General features: G+C 37.0%; 2 protein-coding genes across 2 annotated transcripts in view; one reads left to right on the top strand and one right to left on the bottom strand.

Annotated features, from left to right (window-relative positions):
- The window catches only part of LOC136777673 (neurexin 1-like), a 193,835-nt gene extending 186,339 nt beyond the window's left edge, over positions 1 to 7,496 (bottom strand). Inside the window, exon 1 of the mRNA XM_066734143.1 lies at positions 5,049 to 7,496. Coding sequence (XP_066590240.1) covers positions 5,049 to 5,681 — 633 coding nt within the window. The 5' untranslated portion in view covers positions 5,682 to 7,496. The remainder of the gene's footprint in view (positions 1 to 5,048) is intronic.
- A 1,181-nt stretch (positions 7,497 to 8,677) lies between these two features.
- LOC136777645 (uncharacterized) lies at positions 8,678 to 21,390 on the top strand. The gene is made up of 2 exons (XM_066734082.1): positions 8,678 to 8,810; positions 20,820 to 21,390. Exons 1-2 carry the CDS (start codon positions 8,719 to 8,721, stop codon positions 21,388 to 21,390), a joined length of 663 nt encoding a protein of 220 aa, XP_066590179.1. The 5' UTR covers positions 8,678 to 8,718.
- The last annotated feature ends 1,255 nt before the right edge of the window (positions 21,391 to 22,645 follow it).

Genomic DNA, 22,645 nt, shown 5'->3' with positions numbered 1-22,645 from the left:
ACTTTTTTATAAACGAAATTCTAAGCTTTCCTCGCGTCATAAATAATTCCTATTTTACGTTAAGAGTATGGTTTATTTCAAATAATAATAATAGACATAAAATAGCTTCACAGTTTCTCATCGTCGAGCTTGAAATTATTCCTCGTGGATTGTATTGTGTGGAAAAATCTCTAAAGTTTGAAGGTAAACGTGAAAATGTAGACGGCTATATTCCTGAAATTCCTAAGTGTCATAATGATGACTTAGACTAACCGCTTATGAAACCACCCGGCAGCTCTCTGCGTGCTCGTAACTCGAGCGACAACCCTTGGCTTGGATTTTTTCCACCCTTTTCCTACTCCCTTAAAATATCGTCCCCACAGTCTCGTTCAAAGCACAGTAGCTCACATTCCACCGTTCGGATTTGCTCGCTGACAGAAATACTCGGTCGATTTGTAAAGCTATATACTATCGATGATGGATTTAAAAAATATTCCAATAATCATTCACAGTGGTTTATTAAATCTGTAATAAAAGTGTCAATGACCTTTTATAATTATTCGATAATTATAAAACCATTCGACTGTTGTGACAATTTTTTTACAGATCGTTTCACAGTATACCACACACGTACATGTAAAAAATATACAATTATAATAATGAAAAATTAAAATGTCGGAGCCCTCGAGTCGTTATCTCAGTTGGCAAATTAGCAAGACTGAGTTATCGAGAGAATAATGGCGTCTGTACGAAATGAAGTCTGTAAGTAATAGGTGATCTCTCAGAGGGAACCTATAAGCAGCAAATTGGCAAGTCTGGTGATCTTCGTTGGTGGAAAACCAAAAGCATTCCCTTGTTCGTCGGAACTCTGTGGAAGTGCATCTCCACGCTTATCGTCGTCGTTGGCGTTAACGACTGGCGAGGCTCTCCAGACCGGTGATGAAAACGACTAATTACGTACTTACTGCTACGACAGCTATTCCTCTACTTATTTAATCACCTCTTTTTTATTTATATGCTAGAAAGTATTAAAGGCTCGTAAACAATAATTAATGCATTGACGAGCTTCCAATTATCATATTAATATTCCAATAATTAATCGATCGATATTCCTCATTTCTTCTGAATTATGAAACATTTTTTTGTCGATAAAATTTAACGATGCTCGTACGAGTATCCTCCAAGGATTTAATCAACGTTGAAAAGTATATTCGTGTATATAGCACAGGTGAAATTTTTTATGAAAGAATTTTGCAATTTCCGGCCTGTCAATGTGGTAGAACAGTAAATCTCGTGGTAAGCAGAAGGATTTTAGTAGAATAAATAAGTTACTCTGTTTCCATTTATATAGCTATACGTATATCCTTTCCTAAGGTCAAAGAACCCCAGGTATAACTAGCTGTGCGAGAGACAACACGATTCCTTCCAATTCTACCCCCTTCCTCCATCTCTCGACACATCACATTCACATCCCTTGACTCGTGCAAGTATCAAAACGCAATCCGACAAGTTCATTGCATTCCCTACAATAATGAGAAATCTGATTGTACTCTAGGACTAAATATATACATTTTTTTTATTTATAAGTAGTGATCGAGTGGCACGTTTTCACATGCAGCAAAATCTAATTCGAATCTTGCTGAATAAATCAATAATAATCTCTGAGCTTTACGTCAAACATTTTCAGCAAATATTGTAATAATACAAATTTAATGTAATATGCACATAAAAGATCTTATTAATTTCCATTAACCTAAGTTTTGTTCATTAATATTAAATATATTTATGTGATTGATTAGAATAAGTATGGAAAAGTATGTTAAGCTTGTTAATTTGCATTGGTTATAATAGTACAAATGTTAAATAAATAAAAGCCTATACCTGTACTAATTATCATTTGATGTTTTTTAAATCTTTTAATTTTCAATACTTTCAAAATACTTATTTGTATATTATTTTGTATTTGACAGAACTGCAACTGAATATTATCATATTAACCTATTTTAGTGTATACATGTATACAGATTATTATACACCAAAAGTTTCGTTAATCACCCTATTTAGAAACAAAAAGAGAATCAGTGTGCAGTATACCAATAGAAATTCTATGAAGAATAATGAGTATAATTAATTTTAAAAAACACTTTGTAAGTAGAAAAAGCCTTAACGAGTAGATAAACAAAAGATAAAGAGAAAAGGGGGAGTAAAATGTGAAGAGAGAAAAGTGAATGGGCGGTCAATTTAGATGTTAATCTTGTTGCAAATTAAAGGTGGAATTTTCATCAAGGTAATTACGAAAGCTCGTAATCTTTAATCTTACATTTAGATGGTTCAGGTTTCGAGAGGTACTTAGAGTTCAAATTACGCGATGCAATAAGATCTCGTGCATCTATAGTAGTCGTAATGCAGTTCTACGGAAATGAATGAGGTCGTTTTATTGGCGAAGCAATAGGTGCGTAAAACGTGTTTGACACAACACTTGCTATTCTCTCACTATAGGAAAATAGATCTTATTGGAAAACGATGTAGCATGCTTAGCAAAATGCTGCCCTGTGGCTGTCTAACCGTGCATTCAGTCCCTAAAACTGTTATTCTTGAGTCAATTTTTCTCCCTTCTTTCATCTTGCCTTTCTCTATTCATTTTTCTGACTTCTGTAAAATCTAATTACGAGTAATTAGACAATCGTATTTCAATATTCCATTAGTTTTCCATTACACTTATTTTAATTAGCTTGATTTAATATTAGGTTTCTTCATTTGGCTAGGGGAGAGCTTTGTATATCTTGGACATTTATTTTTCTTTACATCAAAGGATTCTTTTAATTTAGCAAAAAAGTTTGCAATGATATTTGAGAGACAAGTCATCTATGCATAAAGAGAATACGTAAAAGAATATTAATAAATTATTTTCTCTAAGTTAGAGCAACAGTAATTTAAATAAAAGTGCCCTAAGGTACAGGTTCTGGCATACGTTTATTCCATTTGGTAAATCTGTTAATTTAATTTTTATTTGCAGCACTGTTCATCGTTATTCGTATACCATCTTCAGTTTCAAGCTTCTCATTATACGAAAAAACTGAGGAAGGATTGTTAATTTGTTTATATTTAAAATTCTATGTCTCTCATTCGGTGTAGGTAATTAATAAATAAATGAAACGTTGACGATATTTTCATAAAAAACAGAAAAATCATGTAAAACATCACATTTGGCTTTCATTCATACGAATTATACATGCCATTCCAACGTCGACCTTTGAACACACACCCATCAAATGGTAGTCCTGACGACTACCCCTTATCTCTGATTTCACGCGCTGGCTAACACGCAATGCGTGTTACACGAAAAGACAAATTTTCCGAAAAAGTCTTCACTTCCCTTCATTTTCCTAATTACAACGTCGAAAGTGAAAAATTAACCAGAACACTGATTGTAAGTGGAAAAATACTCATGCTTCTCCACATTGATCAAATAAGAAATAAATTATCATTTGCATTATTTTAACGTTTCGCATAGCAAATAACAAGACTCTGGTATTACAAATGCAATTAGACGAAAAAATAGTAATATCAACTATTTAGCAACAAAAATGCCAGATTATTTCCACAGCAAAATCTATCACTGCGAAAGAAATTTTTTAACATAATTACTTTTACATTTGAGAGCAACCTCAGCTGTTTGGAGCAGATTTAGTAGGGCAGAGGGTATAAAAATGTTTCACCAGGGAGCTGCAAAATACACAGACGAGGCTCTGCGCAATAACCCTGCAGAGAGCTAATGATTAGATAAGGAGACAAATAGAGAATATCAGTCAGTAGAGTGACATGCTAAAGCGTAGTTGCTATGGCAACGATAACTCTCCAGTCGTTATCAAAATTACCGAATCTATGCTCTACCCCTAAAACAAGGTTATAACAACATACATATATATAGCACCTAAAAACAACCCTAGATTTATCGAGGAAAAAGTAAAAATTATATTTTACGATTTCTGGTATAAGCACATTCTGTTTTATATCAGAAATTAGTTCCCTATCGGCTCGTTAACAATTCGCTTTTAAAGCCCGAGCAGCCTTCGAGCCAAGGACAGAACTTATCACACAAGTCGTAAAAGTATACGATATTATGGAAGCGTATCATAGATAAGCCCTGAAATTCTATGCAGAATAAAATCCTTTCTAATATCGTCAAATTGGAATTTTTGCAAATCCTCTTCGTCCTTCCGCTAAAGAATTCCATTTAATTCTTCAATTTTCCATCCACCCATGCAATATCACGCATACATATATATATATATACAAAAGAGAAAAATACCCAGTTATATAAATAAACTGCATATCTGTCGTGGCTGGAATATTTACTGCTTTTATGCCAGAATAAATTTTATAGATTCTCGAGTGGTTTCATCGGGCGTCATTGAATATTACCTTTCGAAGAAAGAAGAAGAATATAAGGAGTTCCTGCAAAAATCAGGCTGAAATAGGCGAGGGTAAAAATAGATTTGCCCGTTTAGTAGGGTTCCTACATTGGTTTATAGTTGTCCTCGTCGATCGATAGTCCCCTACTATTTTTTCACATCCTGCTTAAAAGAACCAGCCATGGTATATATATATACAGTTCATCCCACGATGCAGTAAGAATCGAATCAAAAATCACGAAAACCTTTCCCTCTCCCTCGATATACACACATATAAATAGCTCGGTATATATAATCTATCTCTTCCTTTCACGAAGAGTCGTGATATCGTATCTCGAGTCGTTCCATTGAAATCGTACCGTGACAATGCTAATCGTACTTTCCTGTAATCAATCATTCTTTTTCCTAACAACTATACAAAAAACTTGCATTATAACTAATAACTATAATTCTGTAAATTCGATTGAAAAATTAAACAAATTATAATCCTACTTTCTTGCAACTAATAATTTTTTTTAATAACTATACACTGTGCAAAAGCTTGCACGACACTCAACAACTAAAATACCGAGAGTCCAATTGAAAAATTACACAAAGAGCCATAAATCTGCAGATTATTATCTTAATGAGCCATTCTGATTACGGTTGACTGACCTTTTCGTCACGACTCTTCATTTCCTGTCTCCTGGGCACGGTATTCTCCCCATCAGCATAAACCAGGTTCCTGATGAGACCGTTGAACCTCGGCTCGAAGATGACGCTAGGTAACGCCAGCAAGGTAAGCTTGCTATTGTACCAATTAGGCATTCCACCGATGTACACATCCGAGTTACTTTGAGGTTTGCCAAATTCAAATTCCTTGCCACGCGACGTTGACACCGCGCTCACGCCATCCACTGTCAACGTAGTGTTCTCATTGGATCTACTGATTTGAACTTTGTGCCAACGATCGTCGCCAAGGTCGTGGCCGACCGTCACGATCTGAGCACCACCCCCCAAATTGTATCTCAACCTCAGTGCACTCTCTACCAATTTCACCTCGAAAAAATCCACGGTACCACCGTCATCGGTGTACAGCAGCAGACCATTACCCTGACCAGTTTTGAACTCGAACTCCAAGGTCCCGTTCAGACCTGCGTTCCACTTTCGAAATTGCGCGTAACTACTGCCCGAACCTTCCAATACGAACGATCTCGCCACCTGGCTCAAAAAGATCACGAAAAATACCACAAAAATTCCGGCACTGTTCGCCAGGAACGACACCTGGTGAACCCCCACGCACACCATGACGAGATTATCAAATTGGACTCTCGATTTAAATTCTCTAGTTTCACTCTTATTGAGAATTTTATTGATCAGTTTGCTTGGGATTCGATCTTTGTCTAAAACCCTTCTTAATTTTATCTTATTTCTTCTTCCCGATGAATTTTCCTTTTTTTCTATCGATCAAAGAGATTTATAATCCTCTAATCTTGGTTGTACGTAAGTTTCTTCGTTTAGCTAATTTACAGTTTTTAATCTATCGCGATTTCACAGTTATCGGAACACGTGAGAATGCAAGGTTTCTTTTTCTCAATGAATTTTAATCACTGATTATTTTCTCTGAACCAAAGAAACCTTTGAATAGCCTTTCCAATTTTAGTTATACTTTAGTCCCTCGTTGCTCTCCAGTTTCTAATCTTGCACGTTTTCACAATTACAGAACCACGTGAGAACGCAAGCGCGCACGATACTTGGAGGTATGCACGAGTGTGAGTGGCGTGAGGAGCGTACGTGTGTTCCGATTTTGGCGCGTAGTCGCGTGTCGAAAAACAAAACGATGCTTCGTCACACGTCTAATATTTAAATGCGTGACCGCATGGGACCACGAATACTCCCACGTACATAGTTCCTCCCCTTACGAGTCTAGCACGTGTCCTCATCGAATATATTAATATCGATCCCTCTCCGACTCACCCCAGCTGTACAATTTTTTATGAATTCACTCTACCGAACCTCACTGATCTTAATTCTCATCTCCATTATCATTTCAAACCACTTTCACTTTTCAACAGGAAAGATTCTCAATTCCCCCTGGTTCCTCAACTTCGAGTCAATTGAAATTTAATTCTTCAGTATGTCTTCATTGATTCCAGTAGATTATTATGCTCTTATTCATACTAACATTTAGATGTATATATATGTATATTCTACGACATATAGGAAGAGTTTCAAAAATTATAATTCTCAGTGATTCCTTCGGAAAACTGATCTATTCCAACTCTTGTGCTTAACCGGACAGGCACTTCCGGTAGAACAGCTTCATCAACGTATTCGTGTGGAGGGTCGACACATTTTCTCCATTCTCCCCACTAAAAAATCTTCCGAGATTCCACCGAAACGTCACGCGTGAATTCCTTGGTCGACCTTCAACGACGGTCATCTGATTAGGATCGATCCCATTTTGCTGCCTTCGGTAGCACACGAACTCAAAAATAAAACGTTCCTTCCTCACGCTTCCTGCCACCCAAAACTGTTCCCACACCAATACGCGTATACCCAGTACCAAAGCCAATTATTTCTGTCCGCACTCAGAAAACCCCCTGAATATTTAACATACTCGTATATTACCTCCGACTCGTATGAAAAAAATCACCGGCGGACCGAAGGTAATTCTCAACGATGCATCTCGTAAATCCTAACCTACAAACAGTCCGAGACTCGCTCGAGTGGAGCCACGATCGTACCTCGCACTGCTAAAGTCCCAATAGCCTTCTCAATGGCCAAAACAAACTCGTCTGGGGAATGAATAAAGCTGCGGAAAATTAGAGAATCGAGCTTGCGAGTCCGCGTGAAACGGACGGTTATTTGACGATCGATCCGTGTCGCGTAAGCTCCTCCAGCGACGTACGCCCCATTTTTCCAGGCTGATGATGTTGCACGAGTTGGCGAGGCGCTTCTAGCGATTCATGGATTTTCGCGGAGTGGCTCGATGGGAATTTTGGTCGTCGAGCAGGATCCACCTGCGAGCTTGATGGCTGAAGCTTCGGGGTGTTTGTGGCTGAAGCTGGCACTGCAGCGGCGAATGCCACAGGGCATCCTTCGGCGAATCGGGAAGTAGTAAAACCCTCCGTGGGGCTTCCGCGACGAGACTGTCTGCCAGAGGACGCTCGAGGCACCGACGATCATGGAACGACGCCCCCGACGACGCCGACGCCGAGTTTCTTCCAAATGCGCAGGCGTATCCGCCTTTCTCTCCTTTTCTCTCTCTCTCTCTCTCTCTCTCTCTCTCTCGTTCTCTCTCCCGAGGCTCTCCACAGCTACTACCCCTCCACGGTGAGGTTCGGAACGAGGATGCACCGTGGCTCCCTGGGTCGAGAATCTGCCACTACTACCACCACCGCTCTCGGCCAAAGGTCCGAAGGGTGTGGGCTGAATCTCCTTCGTCCGTCAATCCCCTCGTATTCCCGATTACGCGTCCTTCTAACGTCGTCTTTTTCTCGTGCATTCTGCTTTCTCTCTTTTACCCGGATATCTTCCTGGGTATATTATCTAATATTTGTTCCGTTTATCGTCGTGCGTTGTTTTATCGTGCTGAATGTTTTTTTTTTTTTTCTTTAAGCGACTGTACTGCATTCTTTTCTTGTTTTATCATCGGTTACGCGTCTGACTAATATCGTATTTTTCTACTGCCACTTTCCTTCCGCTCTCTCCCTTTATCGCTGAAGAGCCTCCTTGGTGCAATATTCCTTCTTTTCATCATCATGCATCCTGTTCACTCTCTATTTATCTTTCCCTACTCACCTATATTATATCTCTTCTTTTACTATCGTGGATTACTCGTCGTGCTTAATATACGTTCTCTCTACTAGTTTTGGCATCCAGCTTCTTTTTCCATTTAGTCCTTTTTTCTTTCTACTGTTTTTTCATGCATAAAACTATACACAAATATTTCCACTATTTTTAAGGATTAAAGAATTTTCCTCGCTCAAGCACTTCAATTATTTAAAAATCTTTGTAAATCTCAAATGATAAATATTGATCTTTAAATCGTGCAATATCTGCAGGTCGGTGTACGAATTGTTTTTCCAAAATGAAAGCATTGCTAGTATAATTGCATTAACAGGAGGAGAAGAATGGGTATATAGGGAAATTTAAAACAAGAAATGGACAAAGATGAAAAACGATATATTAATATATATGAGAAAAGAATGGGAAGGGAGATTGAGAGCAAGAAATAGAAGTAGATGGGAGGGGAATAAACGATAATGTCGCATGTGGAAAAGTTGGATAAAGACATTTATGTTCGTGAGAAGAAACAGTTGTTATTGGTCGTACGAGAGAAATGTTAGTGGTGAGGAAGAGTGACGCTGAAAAATTGTTGGACAGCGATCGAAGAATGCTCAAGGAGAACTTGCTCCGGCGACAGAGTGTACGGTATGTGTGAGTAGGTTTATTGTAAATGGAAATATGTGTGTTGTGCTGGGAATTCGTTGTAAGGGATAAGTTGCCTGGGGTCCTTCCTTGCTTTCTTCATTACAACATATTTCGTCCTTGCTGCGAGGATACTACTTCCTCCGAACTAAATTCTTCTTAGAGCGATACCAAAGCATTCAACGTGATTTTCTACCCTGCTACAACCAACCTGCAACGAGCATCTATATCCATGCAGCTATTAATATTGTCTACGAGATTATCGAGCGCGAGTGTCTATCCACGCAAATCCTCCATAAACGCAGTTATATATATATATACGTGAAAATTTGATAGCTGTGTATTTCTTAATTTAATAAAAATAAATCTAATATTGAAGATTTATAAATTAAAATGTTTTAAAGAAAAAAACAAATATCTTCGTTAATTATAACAATAATTTCCAAGTTTTTCACTGTACACTTTCAGAAAAGTCTCGTGCAAAATTTTCATATTTTTATTAATTACCAAGATAAACGTTTTCTAACTCTCGTGCTTTGGGTATTTTAAGCGATATACCTTATATGCAGGATAAATTTAAATTTGTAATCTTTATTTTCTAATCCAGTGGTTTTATTCCTTTCGGTGCAATTGAAAAACTTTATTATAATTTTAATAAAAGTGACAATGACTCTCGGAATAGGCTTGAAAATACTTATAAACGAGAAGTATGTGCAATAAAGAGAAAGTTCTTACTGCGATGAGTAACGCTACGATCCGTGAAGATGATAAGGCTCGGGGACAGTGTTAGTAGTTAAGCTGACTAGAATGGTTTTCCATGAGCGCTTTCTATCAGCGACGCTGAGGAATAGCGGATTTATGTACGAGAAGGGATCACCCAGAAGCTACGAAGCATAGAGCAAAGCATATCGATCGTAAAATTAGTTGCCAGTGACCATCGCAATTATTTATTGCAATTTCGTATTCCTCTTGTTACACTATAATAAACATTAAATAAATAATTAACAAAATTACTCAATTTATCACACTCGTAAAAAAGAAAATTATTCTCTTTCTCGAAAGCTTTCATTAAATAAGTAGAATCGCATCATGCTCGACCAGAACGAAAACTCACTTATCAGCATTCTGCAGAAATAAACCCCACGTATACATATATATAGTATCACGATCAAGATCGTCTCAGCAAGATTAATAAGTTCTTTTATATCCACGCTCGCTCGTTAAATGCGAAAACGCAAGGACTGTTTGCTCCAAGATAATGCGGAGGATAGGTTGTAATAAAAGAGAGTTTTGTGGTATACTGCATGATATTAATAAAGTAAGTTCTCATTTGATTTTCGGTCCACGCGAGAAGCACGTTAAGCAAAGCACCCTTATATCACTCGCAGTTTAATGCACTCTATGGACATAGGTGATCGGCCGCTTTTGACAGGCTATTGCCAGCATGAGACATCACAAAGACCCTCATACACAGGACCCACTCTCATTCGAAGCCACAGCGCTTCAGCAGAAAATCTCTCAGCCTATATATATATATATATATATATATATAGTTCTTATAGGAGATAAATTCTCTAAAATTATTTTACTATAATTGTAAAGTGATTATTATATTAAATATTGCATTGAGTATTTCTTATATATATATATATATATATATATATATATCATTTTATTTATTTCAATTGAATAATGTTATGTTTTAATAATATTCGATAAAAATAACACTTGCTCTGGAGAGATTTTTGCAAATCGATAATGAGCAAAGAGACTCGTATCGATAATCGCTCGCTTTGCTGTTTGCGAGAGTTAACTTGCTATGAAAACAATACTTTGACAAAGTACACGCTGCAATTAGTCGGAAGCTGGGTGGGTGGTCGACTGCGTAACATTGTGAGACACATTAGTCGAAACGCTATTTGAATCATGCTCTAATGCATATACGTGTCGTTATTCAAGCAATTGATCCCTTTTGACGTCCAAACCTGAAATCGTGCTAACAATCCAAAGCCCTTTCCTTGTTATCATTGATCGTAGACGAAAAATTCTTTCTTGATTTTTTCAATTTTCAATTTTACTACTCAAGTGTGGAGTCAAAAAATTCATATTCAAGATTTGAAGTTGGATTAAAATATCAGTGATTGAAAATTTAATGACTGGATAAAAATTTGGGTCATTCTGCAATGCACACACGTCGCCATTTAAGCAAATGATCCCTTTTGACGTCCAAACCAGAAATCCTGTTCGCGTATTCCCAAGCCCTTTCCTGGATATCCTCGAGTGTGGACAAAAAATTCTTCTGTTGATTTTTAAAATTCTAAAATTTTTCTACGAGATTGGAGGAAGTCGCAATGTTGATACTTAGAGAGGATTGTAAGTTGGACGAGAATACTAGAGTGGTTGAGAATCAAGTGACTGGTAAAGAAAATAATTAAGTTAAAATAAGAAGGTAGACAAGAGAACAGAAGCTGGTTGATGGATCGAGGTAGTTTAATCGATTTCCGGTACATCGATCAGTATAGTAGCCAAGCCCCAGCGTTGTCGATTAAGACCAGGAGAGCAGCATTTCATCCGGAGGATTTACGAGCTGCGGCCAGATCGACTTCCGGTTTGGATCACGAAGCTTTCTTGCCACTGCAAGAAACCGATAGCGGAGAAGAATTCTTTTAACGCATATATGGATTCGCAAGGATCGCAGAACCACCAATTGCGAAAATAACGGAAGTGAGGATATATCTTTATTCAAATATTTGAACATTTTTTTTATTTACTCGCATAAATCAGTGGAAAATTCAGCGGTGAATCTTACTTATATCCTCTGATTAAATCGTGGGATGATCGAGGAACGAAAGCTAAATTTTTGTATGTATACTCCGATATTAATTTTGCAGTCTCAGTAATCCCACACTGAGGTAGAAATCTTGAAGGATAAAAATAGCAGAAAAAATTTATGAAATCTGTGCTAAAAAAAGTATACAAGTAAATTGTGAAATATTAGGCTAGTTTTTTACTCCTAGCGAGAAATAGTGTTATATTAATAATAAAGCAGCTGATTTTTTGAGAAATTTTATTTCTACCCTTAGTCGATTTCTCATCAATTTGAATATTCATGACCATAGAGATAAAAGTTTAAGCACAGTAATTCCGCGTCCTGTCCAAGATTCGTAATTATATATTATGCTTAAATTAGGAATGATCGAGGGATGAAAGTTTTTCAATATTCACTCCAATATTAATGCGGAGTTCCACATACATATATCACAGTTAAGTAGAATAACTCAAGGATATCGAAGGATTTTTAGTAAAAATTTATTTCTATCCTTGGTAGATTTCTGATCAAGTTGAGTGTGCATGGACACAAAAATATAAGAGTTTGAGCGTGGTAGTTCGGTTCCAGTTCGGTGCTGTCGACTTGCTGGTCACTCTCCAGTGTCCTTCGCTACTACCCTCGGTCCAGCAATTCCCAAGGATGGTCTGCAGCTACGAGAACCGCGCGTTCACGAGCTACGAGCCACTTGCGTAATCCACTAAACCGAAGCCACATTTTAGCTACAACCTCCGAGACACCTTGCCCGGATTTATCGACCGGCACAAATTGCTCCAACGAAAAGCCAACTGTGTGTGGTACGTGTGTGTGTAAAATATGCTGCAATGTAATTATCAGATCGATTCATAAACGTATATACACACAGGAATACCGATTTATAGCCTAAATTTGCACAATACTCGCATCACTTTTGGCACAAGTTAGAAAAATTGAAAGGAAGGTTTAAATTGAAAAAGAAACTGCATAAAGGATTTTTATACACCAACACTCGTCCGGCCCTTCCAATGGTGGGACGAAGAAAACTTTATAATCGCAGAAACTTTGGGTACAAAGGGAAGAAAAGTTGGCGTTGTTTAGCAAGGCAGTGGCAATTTTTCGGTGACCCGGTTCTTGCTCGAAGCAAATTTATCTGTGGCAGATGCGAGGAACGCGAGTTTTTCATCGAGTATCAGTCGAAATTCTATGCGATTTAGAAATCTTTGAGATATTTTTGTATTTAACCGCAAGAAAGATTTATCGCAGCTATGGACTGATTCAAGTATTGGGGGTATAATTACAATTTTAGATGGTTTTAAGCACACAATTCACGAGTGAGTTAAACGTTGCCATACCAGGTGGCAAAGGTTTTAATGTACTTTGAAGGTAGGCAGGTCGCCAGGGAAATTTATTGCAACGAGTGGCACTCTATAGGAAGTTGATGTTAACGTTAATGCCCTTATCATTTTTGCCAGTGCATACAAGTAAACACGAGACTTCCATTGCTTATAATTACCAGCAGTTATGCCTCCTGCTGGACCAAATTATCAACCACATCCCACTTAATAGGGCTAATTAAAATACAAATTGCTTCTCCATTATAATTACGAAAATTCGCGTGCTCCTCGCTATGTTAAAAAGAGAGCATTCAGCAGTTATTCTCGTTTCCCAGCGATATAGAAATACGAGGCGTTGGCAGCGTCTGCCAGCATTCACGAGCATTTAAAACAGAGAGATGACAATGCACGTGCCATGAGAAAGGGTTAATGCATGCGAGCAAGAATACAGAAAGCAAGAGGCGTCAGGCTTGATGAAAAATTGCACGTTGAAGAAAAGTTAAACGAAGAAAAAAAAACAGCAGTTTCTCTTTTGATGAAAAAATAAAAGACGAGGAGATAAGAAGATTTTACAGTATGAAGCGGTAATAAACTTTTAATCATTCCATATGGAAATTGATCTGTGGCGATATTTTTTCAGAGCTGCCAATTTAATCAAAAATAACAGCAGGTATTTTGTTTCTTTTTACACACTACCCTGTATTATCCGACGAGCAATTAGTCAAATTGCATTGGTTACTCCAACTTAATTAACTTAACCCTCTGCACTCGAGAGGTGACTCACGGTCACCATTTATCGAGGCGCAAACAATTTTCCCAAGTGCAAGGGTTAACAGGATTATGGCACGATACTAACGAGCTCGTCAACAAAAATGCAATATTTCTATAAAATTATTGATTTTAATTGTTACGACTAAATTCCTTCGTTCATTTTATATTTGAGGTTTGATCTTTTATAAATAATCAGGCAAAACTTTTGTGAAATGTGGCATATTTTTCTATATATATAGTATAACGAGAAATAAATTGATGCACAGAATGGTGATCTGTGCAGGAGTAATGCATAATAAAAGGGAGGGGAGGGCAAAGAAGAATTGTAATAGATCAGAGGGGCAGATTGGGGTGGTTAGGTGGGGGAAGGCTAGGAAATAGTTCCTTTCTGTCTAAAGCAGGCGACAGGAGCGAATATCATTGACCCTTCTTTTCAATTTCTCATTTTCCCTCTGTCGCGTGAAATGGGAGAGGGGGGGGGGGATGACTTGGAATAATACTTCAGTAAAGTCGATAGCTGGAATTTATGCTCCAATTGTTTATTTGTTTATTCCTTTTTATCTTTGTTTCTCCTATTTTTCACTCTCCCACCTTCTGCAACTGAGTTCTCCAAGAACCTAAGATTTACCTCGATGCAAAAATAATTGACTCATTGCATAAGACTCGATAACACAGTTTTGCTGTTTTCCTTCCCCTATCCGTCATCAAAATAATTAATCTCTTCACTGATTTATGAAATTTTCTTGACAACCTCCTCTTATCTGAGAATCCTTAAATTTATTATATTTTTTATGCTGTCAAGGAGTTATTTTAACACTCAAAAATTATAGTCTTGCGTAAGTCTTTAAAATAGAGTTAGAAATTATTCTCTACTAATACATATATCGTAGACACCCTGTATAAATTTTTCTTTATCTCGAAATTTTACCAGCATGGTAAAGCACCACTTTATTTTCTAAAGTGAAGAAAGTTATCGTCGAAATTCGATAAAGTAAAAAGAGAGTGACCTGCAGGAAAAATTTATGATTTTCCTACATACGAGAGTCTTTATTGATGGAGCGTACTATGCTATACAAAGAAGTCGTGAATCGTGCGAATATAATGCAACATTTGAGAAATGCAGCAGAAAAGAAATTCTACGGTCTGTCGAACTGCAAAATGAGGCAACTCCTTTCGTTTCCTAATTTTACTGGATTCACTGGCTGCGAGAAGTCAACAGCAAATGGAAAACTTACGAAAGCGTATCTAAGACAATTTGAATCAGTCGCAGAGATTTAAACGAGAGAAATTATTTAGTAGAAAAATTGCTTATCAGTATACTGCCCCTTGCGATTTGATCGACTCTTTCTTGTTTTCCTTCAACGTTTATTGCCACACGAAAAAACTCATTAACTTAATTATGCTGGAAAAACTGAGCTAGTGTCTCGATTATATACTGATTAAGCTTTTTTTTTTAAATTAAAAGGGAAAGAAGTTTGCGAAGCAGGGAATATCTGATCCATTCTGCGGTCTGTTGAACTGAGAAATGAAGCGTCTCTCTGTATCGGTCTCGTTTCCTGCCTCAAGTAGATCGGCAAATGGGAAACTTAAGAACCGAAAGATACGAGACACGTCACGTTATATCGATGTAAATTGCACTCTGTTTTTACGCTACATAGAATATACACCGAGTTTGCACAATAAAATAAATCGAGCGAACTCATGTGAAGTGGTGGAAAATAAATATGAGCAGTCTCGTTCTATAATAGTAGTATAGCAATTGATATATCAGACATCTCTTTCATAATAATGTAGAAATGATTTTACGTTAAAATTACCACTTCGTAAAGCTTAATTAAGAGAATAGCTAATTTCCGAAATTGTGCATGATTAATCTCAACGAATCATTTGAATATGCTTTTGTATTGTACTGATCGAGCTCGTCACTCGTTTGGACTAACTCAGTAGTTTATGTGTAAATTGCAGCAAACGCTATTGTTTCGAGTTTTGATGGATTCAAAATCAAATTGAATATCGATTAAATCATGAAACGAGAATTTAACAGTGTCGTATTAGAAACCTTGGAACTCGGTGAGTTCTGTATAACGTATTAATCAGAGTATAAAAGTATCAACTGATATATTGTCTCTGCAGTTTATACTTGATGGAACCAGAGGTAGATATAAATAAAAATAAATTTTGGCATAAATTTAGATCAGCATCAAACTTTTATTCAAATTTATAAAATTACAAATAATATAAATATTTTTTTCATAGTATATACTTATATATTTTTAATTAAAGTAAAGTTAATTTTTAAACAAATTTCTCTGTGGTAGATTAATTATTGTTAAATCTATTCTTATTAATAAACTTCCCACATTTTTAGCTTTTCACTTTCCTTGAAATTACATTAATGTAAAAAAATCGTTCAATTTTATCTATTGAAACGCTTAATTTGTAGGAAGCGTACGCTCGACCCTAGCTTGAAATATTTATATGTATTTGACGCTCATTCTACCTTTAACCTTTTTTGGCGAAGGAAATCGATAGTGAATTACATATTTTATTATTTCATGGAAAACGATACAGTCCTTGCAATATTTTCCATTCTCCAATTGTAATTCTTCTTTTGCTAGTCTTTTAAACAATTCTCATTTTTATTTTATGCATCAATTAACAGAAATGATATTCCCACAAAATTTCCTTGTTTCTTAAACCTATAACTATTCTAGAAATTCGCATAATTAGAATAAAAAATTTTTAAACAATTCAAGTTTCAATTTACAATTTAAAATCCACTGTGTCGTAATTTTGAATAAAGGGAACAGAAAATTTCTACTAAAACTCTCGAACTTTCTTCACTTCTCAACTCCCACATCTAGTATATGACGCCTAAGCTATTTAGTCTGAAAAGAAAACTTTATTAAAATCTCCACAAGTCGATCTTTAAAAAGTACTTTGAGAGAGCAGGCAGAATTAAAATATCCCCTGCAGCAAAATAAATATAAAACCTATAAAATATTCAGTTTTAACCTAAAATCGTATCTGGATTACTATAGAATAAAAACATTATTAATATTCATAAAGAGCGAGTAAATTACAAATTTAAGTGACAATAGCTTGCTGCATTCAACCCACAAAGTTCTTAAAAATTTGATCCAGCTTCGTTTTGGGAGTCAGTCGAGTCTACACGACCCAGTTTTTATTTTAGGGCGAAAGCGAAAAATCCTCGATTAATTTCAACCCACACCGCTCACGTCCGAGTGTGCCGCGCGCTCGAAGAACCGGAAGAATCGAATCGATGGAAGTTTATAGTGTCTCCCGCGAGCTGGAAGCCTGTTTAGTCAACCCTTTCTCGTCCTCAGCTTCATCCCCATCCCCGACCATTTTCCGAGCATTTTCTGACAATTTATTATTCCACCCCAACAAACCTCCATAATCGTGCACTATATATATATATATATATAATACAGTAACACAATAATAATTACAACAGAACCCAATTCCATAAAACCTAGCTTCATTCACAATAACTGAACGAAGAAAATATCCAGCTTCGTCCTTGCCCAAATGGACCAACTTTATAAAATAACCTTGTGACAAATCTTATTTATCAATTTCCGACTAAAATTTTAAACGAACATCGAAGGCGAAGAGGAAAATTATCTTAACAACCAAAATCGTGGCTAAGTAGGAAAATGGAGGAAGAGAGACAACGTAAAATCCTGCCAAGGTTACGTCCTTGTCCACGTGGCATATACCCCGCAGCCAGTGGTTGGGCAGGATGAATTAAATAAAAGAGCCAAACGTCGGAAGTTTCATAACTTATCACGCCAGAAGTACACTCGTGAAATTATTACTCTCTGTGCGAGACGAAAGATCTCTGCATTCTTTATAAAAAAATAAATAAAAGGAAGACCGAGGGGAAGTTGCTGATTACGAATCAATTTTCTCTCGCGGATATCAGTTACGCCGAGCGAAGTACGATCCAGACACACGGTTCAATCAGCATACACGCGCACATACGTCAAAAAACATTTTATTCGCCTGGATAGTACGAAGAAAAACAAAGCAAGGGGACACTTGGCGTATTTGCTTTCTACCATTTTCATCGAGTACGCTTCGATCCAACTGGATATCGAATTTCGTAAGTTCAACAAACACGCGCGAGGGGATATATTTATTTTTCTGCCTCTGTACATTTGCGTGCATTTTCGCTGACAGAGACTGCATTTCCTGGCACGTTTCCTCCCCCTCCCCCCCCCCCCTTCCGTAGACTCTACACAGTTGCCACTATCTAAGCCAACCTCGGGCAAAGCAACTACTTTAGCTACTACTTGTATACTATATATATATATATGATAGCTATATAGCTATTCACTCCGTATAACCATAGTGCAAGACTGTAACGCGCATACATTGAAAATAGAACCGCTGGAAATTTTTCCTTTCTCTTCCACTCCATTCTTCATTTTCGCCGATTTTTCCAATGATTCATCCTTTCCTTCCCCCTCTCCTTATAACCATTTTCCATCACATTGCGCGTGACAAACCACTCGTCGTATAATTTTTAAGCACTCGACATGAATATTAAAAAAAAATTCAGAAAAAATTTATTACCTTTACAACTGTGGGATGCTTTCGCTCGACGGATTTAATGTCCCACTTCCCCCCGAATATCTACCACCGGTGCGACACGCTAAAAATACTTATTTCTATGGAATTTCAATCAATTCATTGAGTCTGATGAGAAATTAAATTTTTTTTAGAAATATTGTGTGTCACGTCGGATTTATCCATGTGTGGATTATATTTGTTGTTAGCGAAGGTATGAACAAATTTAAGGAATTTGGAAGTATTCGAGCGGAAACGAGTTGAAACAGGAATGTAGCTGGTCACACTTATGCTGGATAGGTGAATCGATAGTTGCTCTTGTGTAGTATGCGAAAGGCCGTTTTTCTCTGTAGTAGCATCTTTCAAAGCTCGTGCTTTACGGTGCACTGAACCTAAAAAGTCCATTGACAGCCTATGACCCTCCACGCAAAGCCTCATAGGCTCCTTGATCTAATCAATAAATTAACCGAATTGGGTTATGCGCTAAATTTGCTTTAACTTGCGCTTTTCGCTTCTTGATATGCAAAATATGCTCCATAAAAATATTCAATTAATTAAAACACTCATTATGTATATATATTCTTCTTTAACCCTTTCGCTGCGAACAAAAATGTATAGGTGTAACCGAGCGGCGGGTCGGATTTTCAATATTTCTAAATCTAATCTATATAATTTTAGAATTTCTTTATATGTGTACATGCAGGTATATACCTTTTCTGTGGTTATAGCGCCAAGAATCCGTGCCGTGCGCACCCCTCGAAAGACAGGCGCGTCATAGATCCGTTACATTCGCAGCGAAACGGTTATGACTACACTGCATTTACGTGTGTATGCAATATAAACAGTTATTTCATTCGCCCTGTACTAATAAATCGCCAGTAAAAGTCAGCGAGCACTCAGGTTCTATGCTGCGTTTGTCGCGGTTTTCCCCGCCTATACCCCTTAGAGTCAGGGGTATTGTATTACAGCAGGTACGCGCGAACAAAAGCGTCAATAGACTAACCTGCCGCCCCCAATAAACACCGTTCACTTCCTAATAAGCAATACAAAAGACATTAAGAATAAGAATTGGCCTTTGCTGCCGTGAAGTCTGCAGGTGGCTATATTGAAATAAGGCGACGGATTGACGAAAAAGAATCATAATAGAGCCTCGAAACTTTTAGTACGTCCTTAGTGGAAAGTTCTATTCCCGATGAAGTAATTGCCCAGACTTAATAATAGTTCAAACACGTATACGTATTTACTATAATTCTATGCATTTTTATACCTCAAACTGAGTATTGCTATTTTCCGCCGAAACTCGTGGAATAGTATGTGGTTGGATAAAAATGAATATAGAGTTACCACAATGTAGAGCAGGTGATGATCGTCGTATATAGTAGGCAGCAAAAATTATCTGAGTCTATTACTTAGTGAATATCGATATAGTTATTTAAATATTGGGAAATTGTTCGATAAATACATTTGTCAATCAAAATAGCCATGCTTTTAATCATTTTAATGAGATAATTGTAATGAAAAAACATCTGTTGATGGTATGGGATTACGTCCGCCACCTTGAAAATTTGCGCGGCGAAAAATTTACTTCATAAGCGTCAAGCTTCTTGCCACAATTTCTGAATCTCTGGATGTTAATCTTAAAGATTTATCGAATGAAAGAATTTAATGAATGGAAAAACCGTATCTCCCAGCTTTTTGAAAATAAAATAGTCGTATATTATTTTACATAGCATTTTTAACACTAAACATACCGAGGATATTTTATACACGCGTGTTTACATTTAAAAAAGGGTATTTGATCGACAAATAGTAGCTTTAGTATCAAGTAACTTACCCCGTACAGCGTTAAATACTTAAATAAATCTTTAAAAGTCAATTGGATGACTAAAAGATGTCTAGAAAAGATTTTTAGTCAAGTGTGCTGTAAGGGACGTAAAGTATTTTGAAGGGGTATAATCAAAAATACATAGAAAAAATAATATTTTGATAAACCTGTGCTTACATTTGAAAAGGATCATTTGACCGACAAATAATAGCTTCAGTGTTAAAATAATATACACTGAATGTATTATTTTAATAAAAAGCATTTTATTCTTTCAAATACTTATAAATATTGATTAAAACTCTATGAATTATCATACTTCAATCTGTGAATTTTGCTGCTGTCCAGCCATAATCCATAGAAGCGAGCGTGATTGGAAAAACCATTCCAGAGTTGCCAGAAAACTAATTTTACTTTTCCGCTATGCTATTCATACCCTATGTAAACTAGGGTAAAATAGGGAATAACGGTTAATGCGGGTATAAGAATTAGCCTATTCGCGCCAACGTTGCGGCGACTAGCCGCAACTAAGGGTAAAAGGGGAGAAGGGGTCATAAACGACCAACAGGTATAAATACGCGGCGCGGACTGGTAGTCGTCAGTCCGCTGATTGACATTGAACCTGCCACTTGCCAGTAACGAAATCAGTACGAGTTGAAGATGATGGCCACGAACTTCTGCAGATACGCACCGGGGAATTGGGAGAATTCCTCCATGCACGTGGAGTGCTCGAGCTTTTCAACCAATTCCGAGGATGATGTTACCTTCTCGTCGTCCGAAGGAAGCAGCGTACTAATTATTGACGAAATCCAGAGTGGACATTTCGTGGACGATTCGAGTGGACACTTCGGAGACTCGGATATGGAAGTTATCGTCGACCTGGAGAAGGGCCGTATCGTGGACATGTCCAGTGACGTCGAGATGTACTGCTCCACGCCGATGACGGAAGCCGAAGCGAAGGAAAGGAGAGAAGAGGCCTCCAAAAAGAGCGGCGAAAATTTAACAACATCGCCGCTCTACTGTGGAACACCACGCTTCTGGAAGGAAAAAGCTGTGCGCTTGGCAAACAGATACAAGCCAAGGAGAAAGCTGGTTTTCCACACCGGAGAAGGAAGCCAGGAGGAGAGCCACGGAAAAAATGATTTTCTGTGTATGGAGGTAGAAATCGCCGCCCTATCCGACTCCCAAATATATTCCGACCGTGCTATGAGAATGGGTGCGGAACTATTGCTCATGTTCGCTCGGGGAAAGTGAGGAGCTGAAGGAAGGAGCGAGGAGACGAGGAGTCGGAGGAAAGAGGGTGGAGGTCAAAGTGAGTAAAATTTAAAAAAAAAAAAAGCTTTTTCAAAACAGAAACTAGATTTCATATAAATATGTATACTTGTATATAATATAAGGAATTATCTAATATATTCCTTCCTTTTTATTATTAATAGCTAATGTATCATATTTTAATACAGTTGTTTTCTCTTTTCTGTTTCAGTAGTTTTAAAAGCGGCTGTACATACACTTGGGGGGGGGGGGCTGCAATAAGATCAACGCACATAATTTGTGCAGTTATTTATCTTCAACCTAACGAAGAAAGGGGTGGCAGCTGCAGCCATAAAGAAGGATCCGCGAATGGGGTTAGATGAGCTGTACCAGCAAAATCAACCTCAGCATTGTACATATGTATATGTATACCTGGACCACGCGACTATCATACTAGTCTAGATCTACCTGTTAGCAGTATAATCAGCTTTATAGAAGTATCTAACAACGAGCTGCGATCAAATCAGCGGTAAAGGGTGATTAGATCCAAATCACCTTTTTCACCTCTTCCTTTTCGACTCACTGTAAGTATTTCATCATGCTTCATCTTTCACATTGTTTAAACCATGTAAGAAACTTTTCAAATATTTTAATTATTTTTTATTTTCAGCTGCCATCGTGAATGCTGCTATTCCAGTTCCACCGCTGGGCTTATGAGGTGCTGAACAATTCACGAAGAAGAAGCTCGTCGATACGTCGATGCGAGATTTGTGGTGGCTGCTGGACTTTGTCACAACACACGTTGTGATATTCATGGAAACTTGATTCTCAAACACTTAGCAGCTTTGTTAGAATCCAGATTCGATGCATTTTGATTCAGTGGTGTTACGAGTTGCGTCCATGCTCTTTGAGATAATCGCTATCTCCTGAATTTGCATCGATACGAATGTAAATAGAAAATTATTATAGTTATAAATGTACATAAGTGATATTGTTTTAAATATTCGAGAGTATATAATACAAATAATTATTATTGTTAATAAAATATTGTAAATTTGTTTATTGTAAATATGTTTTATTCTCAAATTTAGAATATATATGAATTTATGCTAATACATTGTTTTTTTTTATTTTTAATACCTAAACCCATACACATAAGGAAATAAATATTTTACTAAAATTCTAATTCATTACATTTCTTTGATAGTAAATTAATTTAGTATACATTTTGTAGATATTTTGATAAATTAACTATTTA

Source organism: Prorops nasuta, unplaced genomic scaffold, assembly GCF_024137725.1.
Source record: "Prorops nasuta isolate Cenicafe-Biocafe unplaced genomic scaffold, Cenicafe_Pnas_1.2 PNAS00011, whole genome shotgun sequence".
Lineage (NCBI taxonomy): Eukaryota > Metazoa > Arthropoda > Insecta > Hymenoptera > Bethylidae > Prorops > Prorops nasuta.
This window is presented reverse-complemented; position numbering and strand designations above follow the sequence as displayed.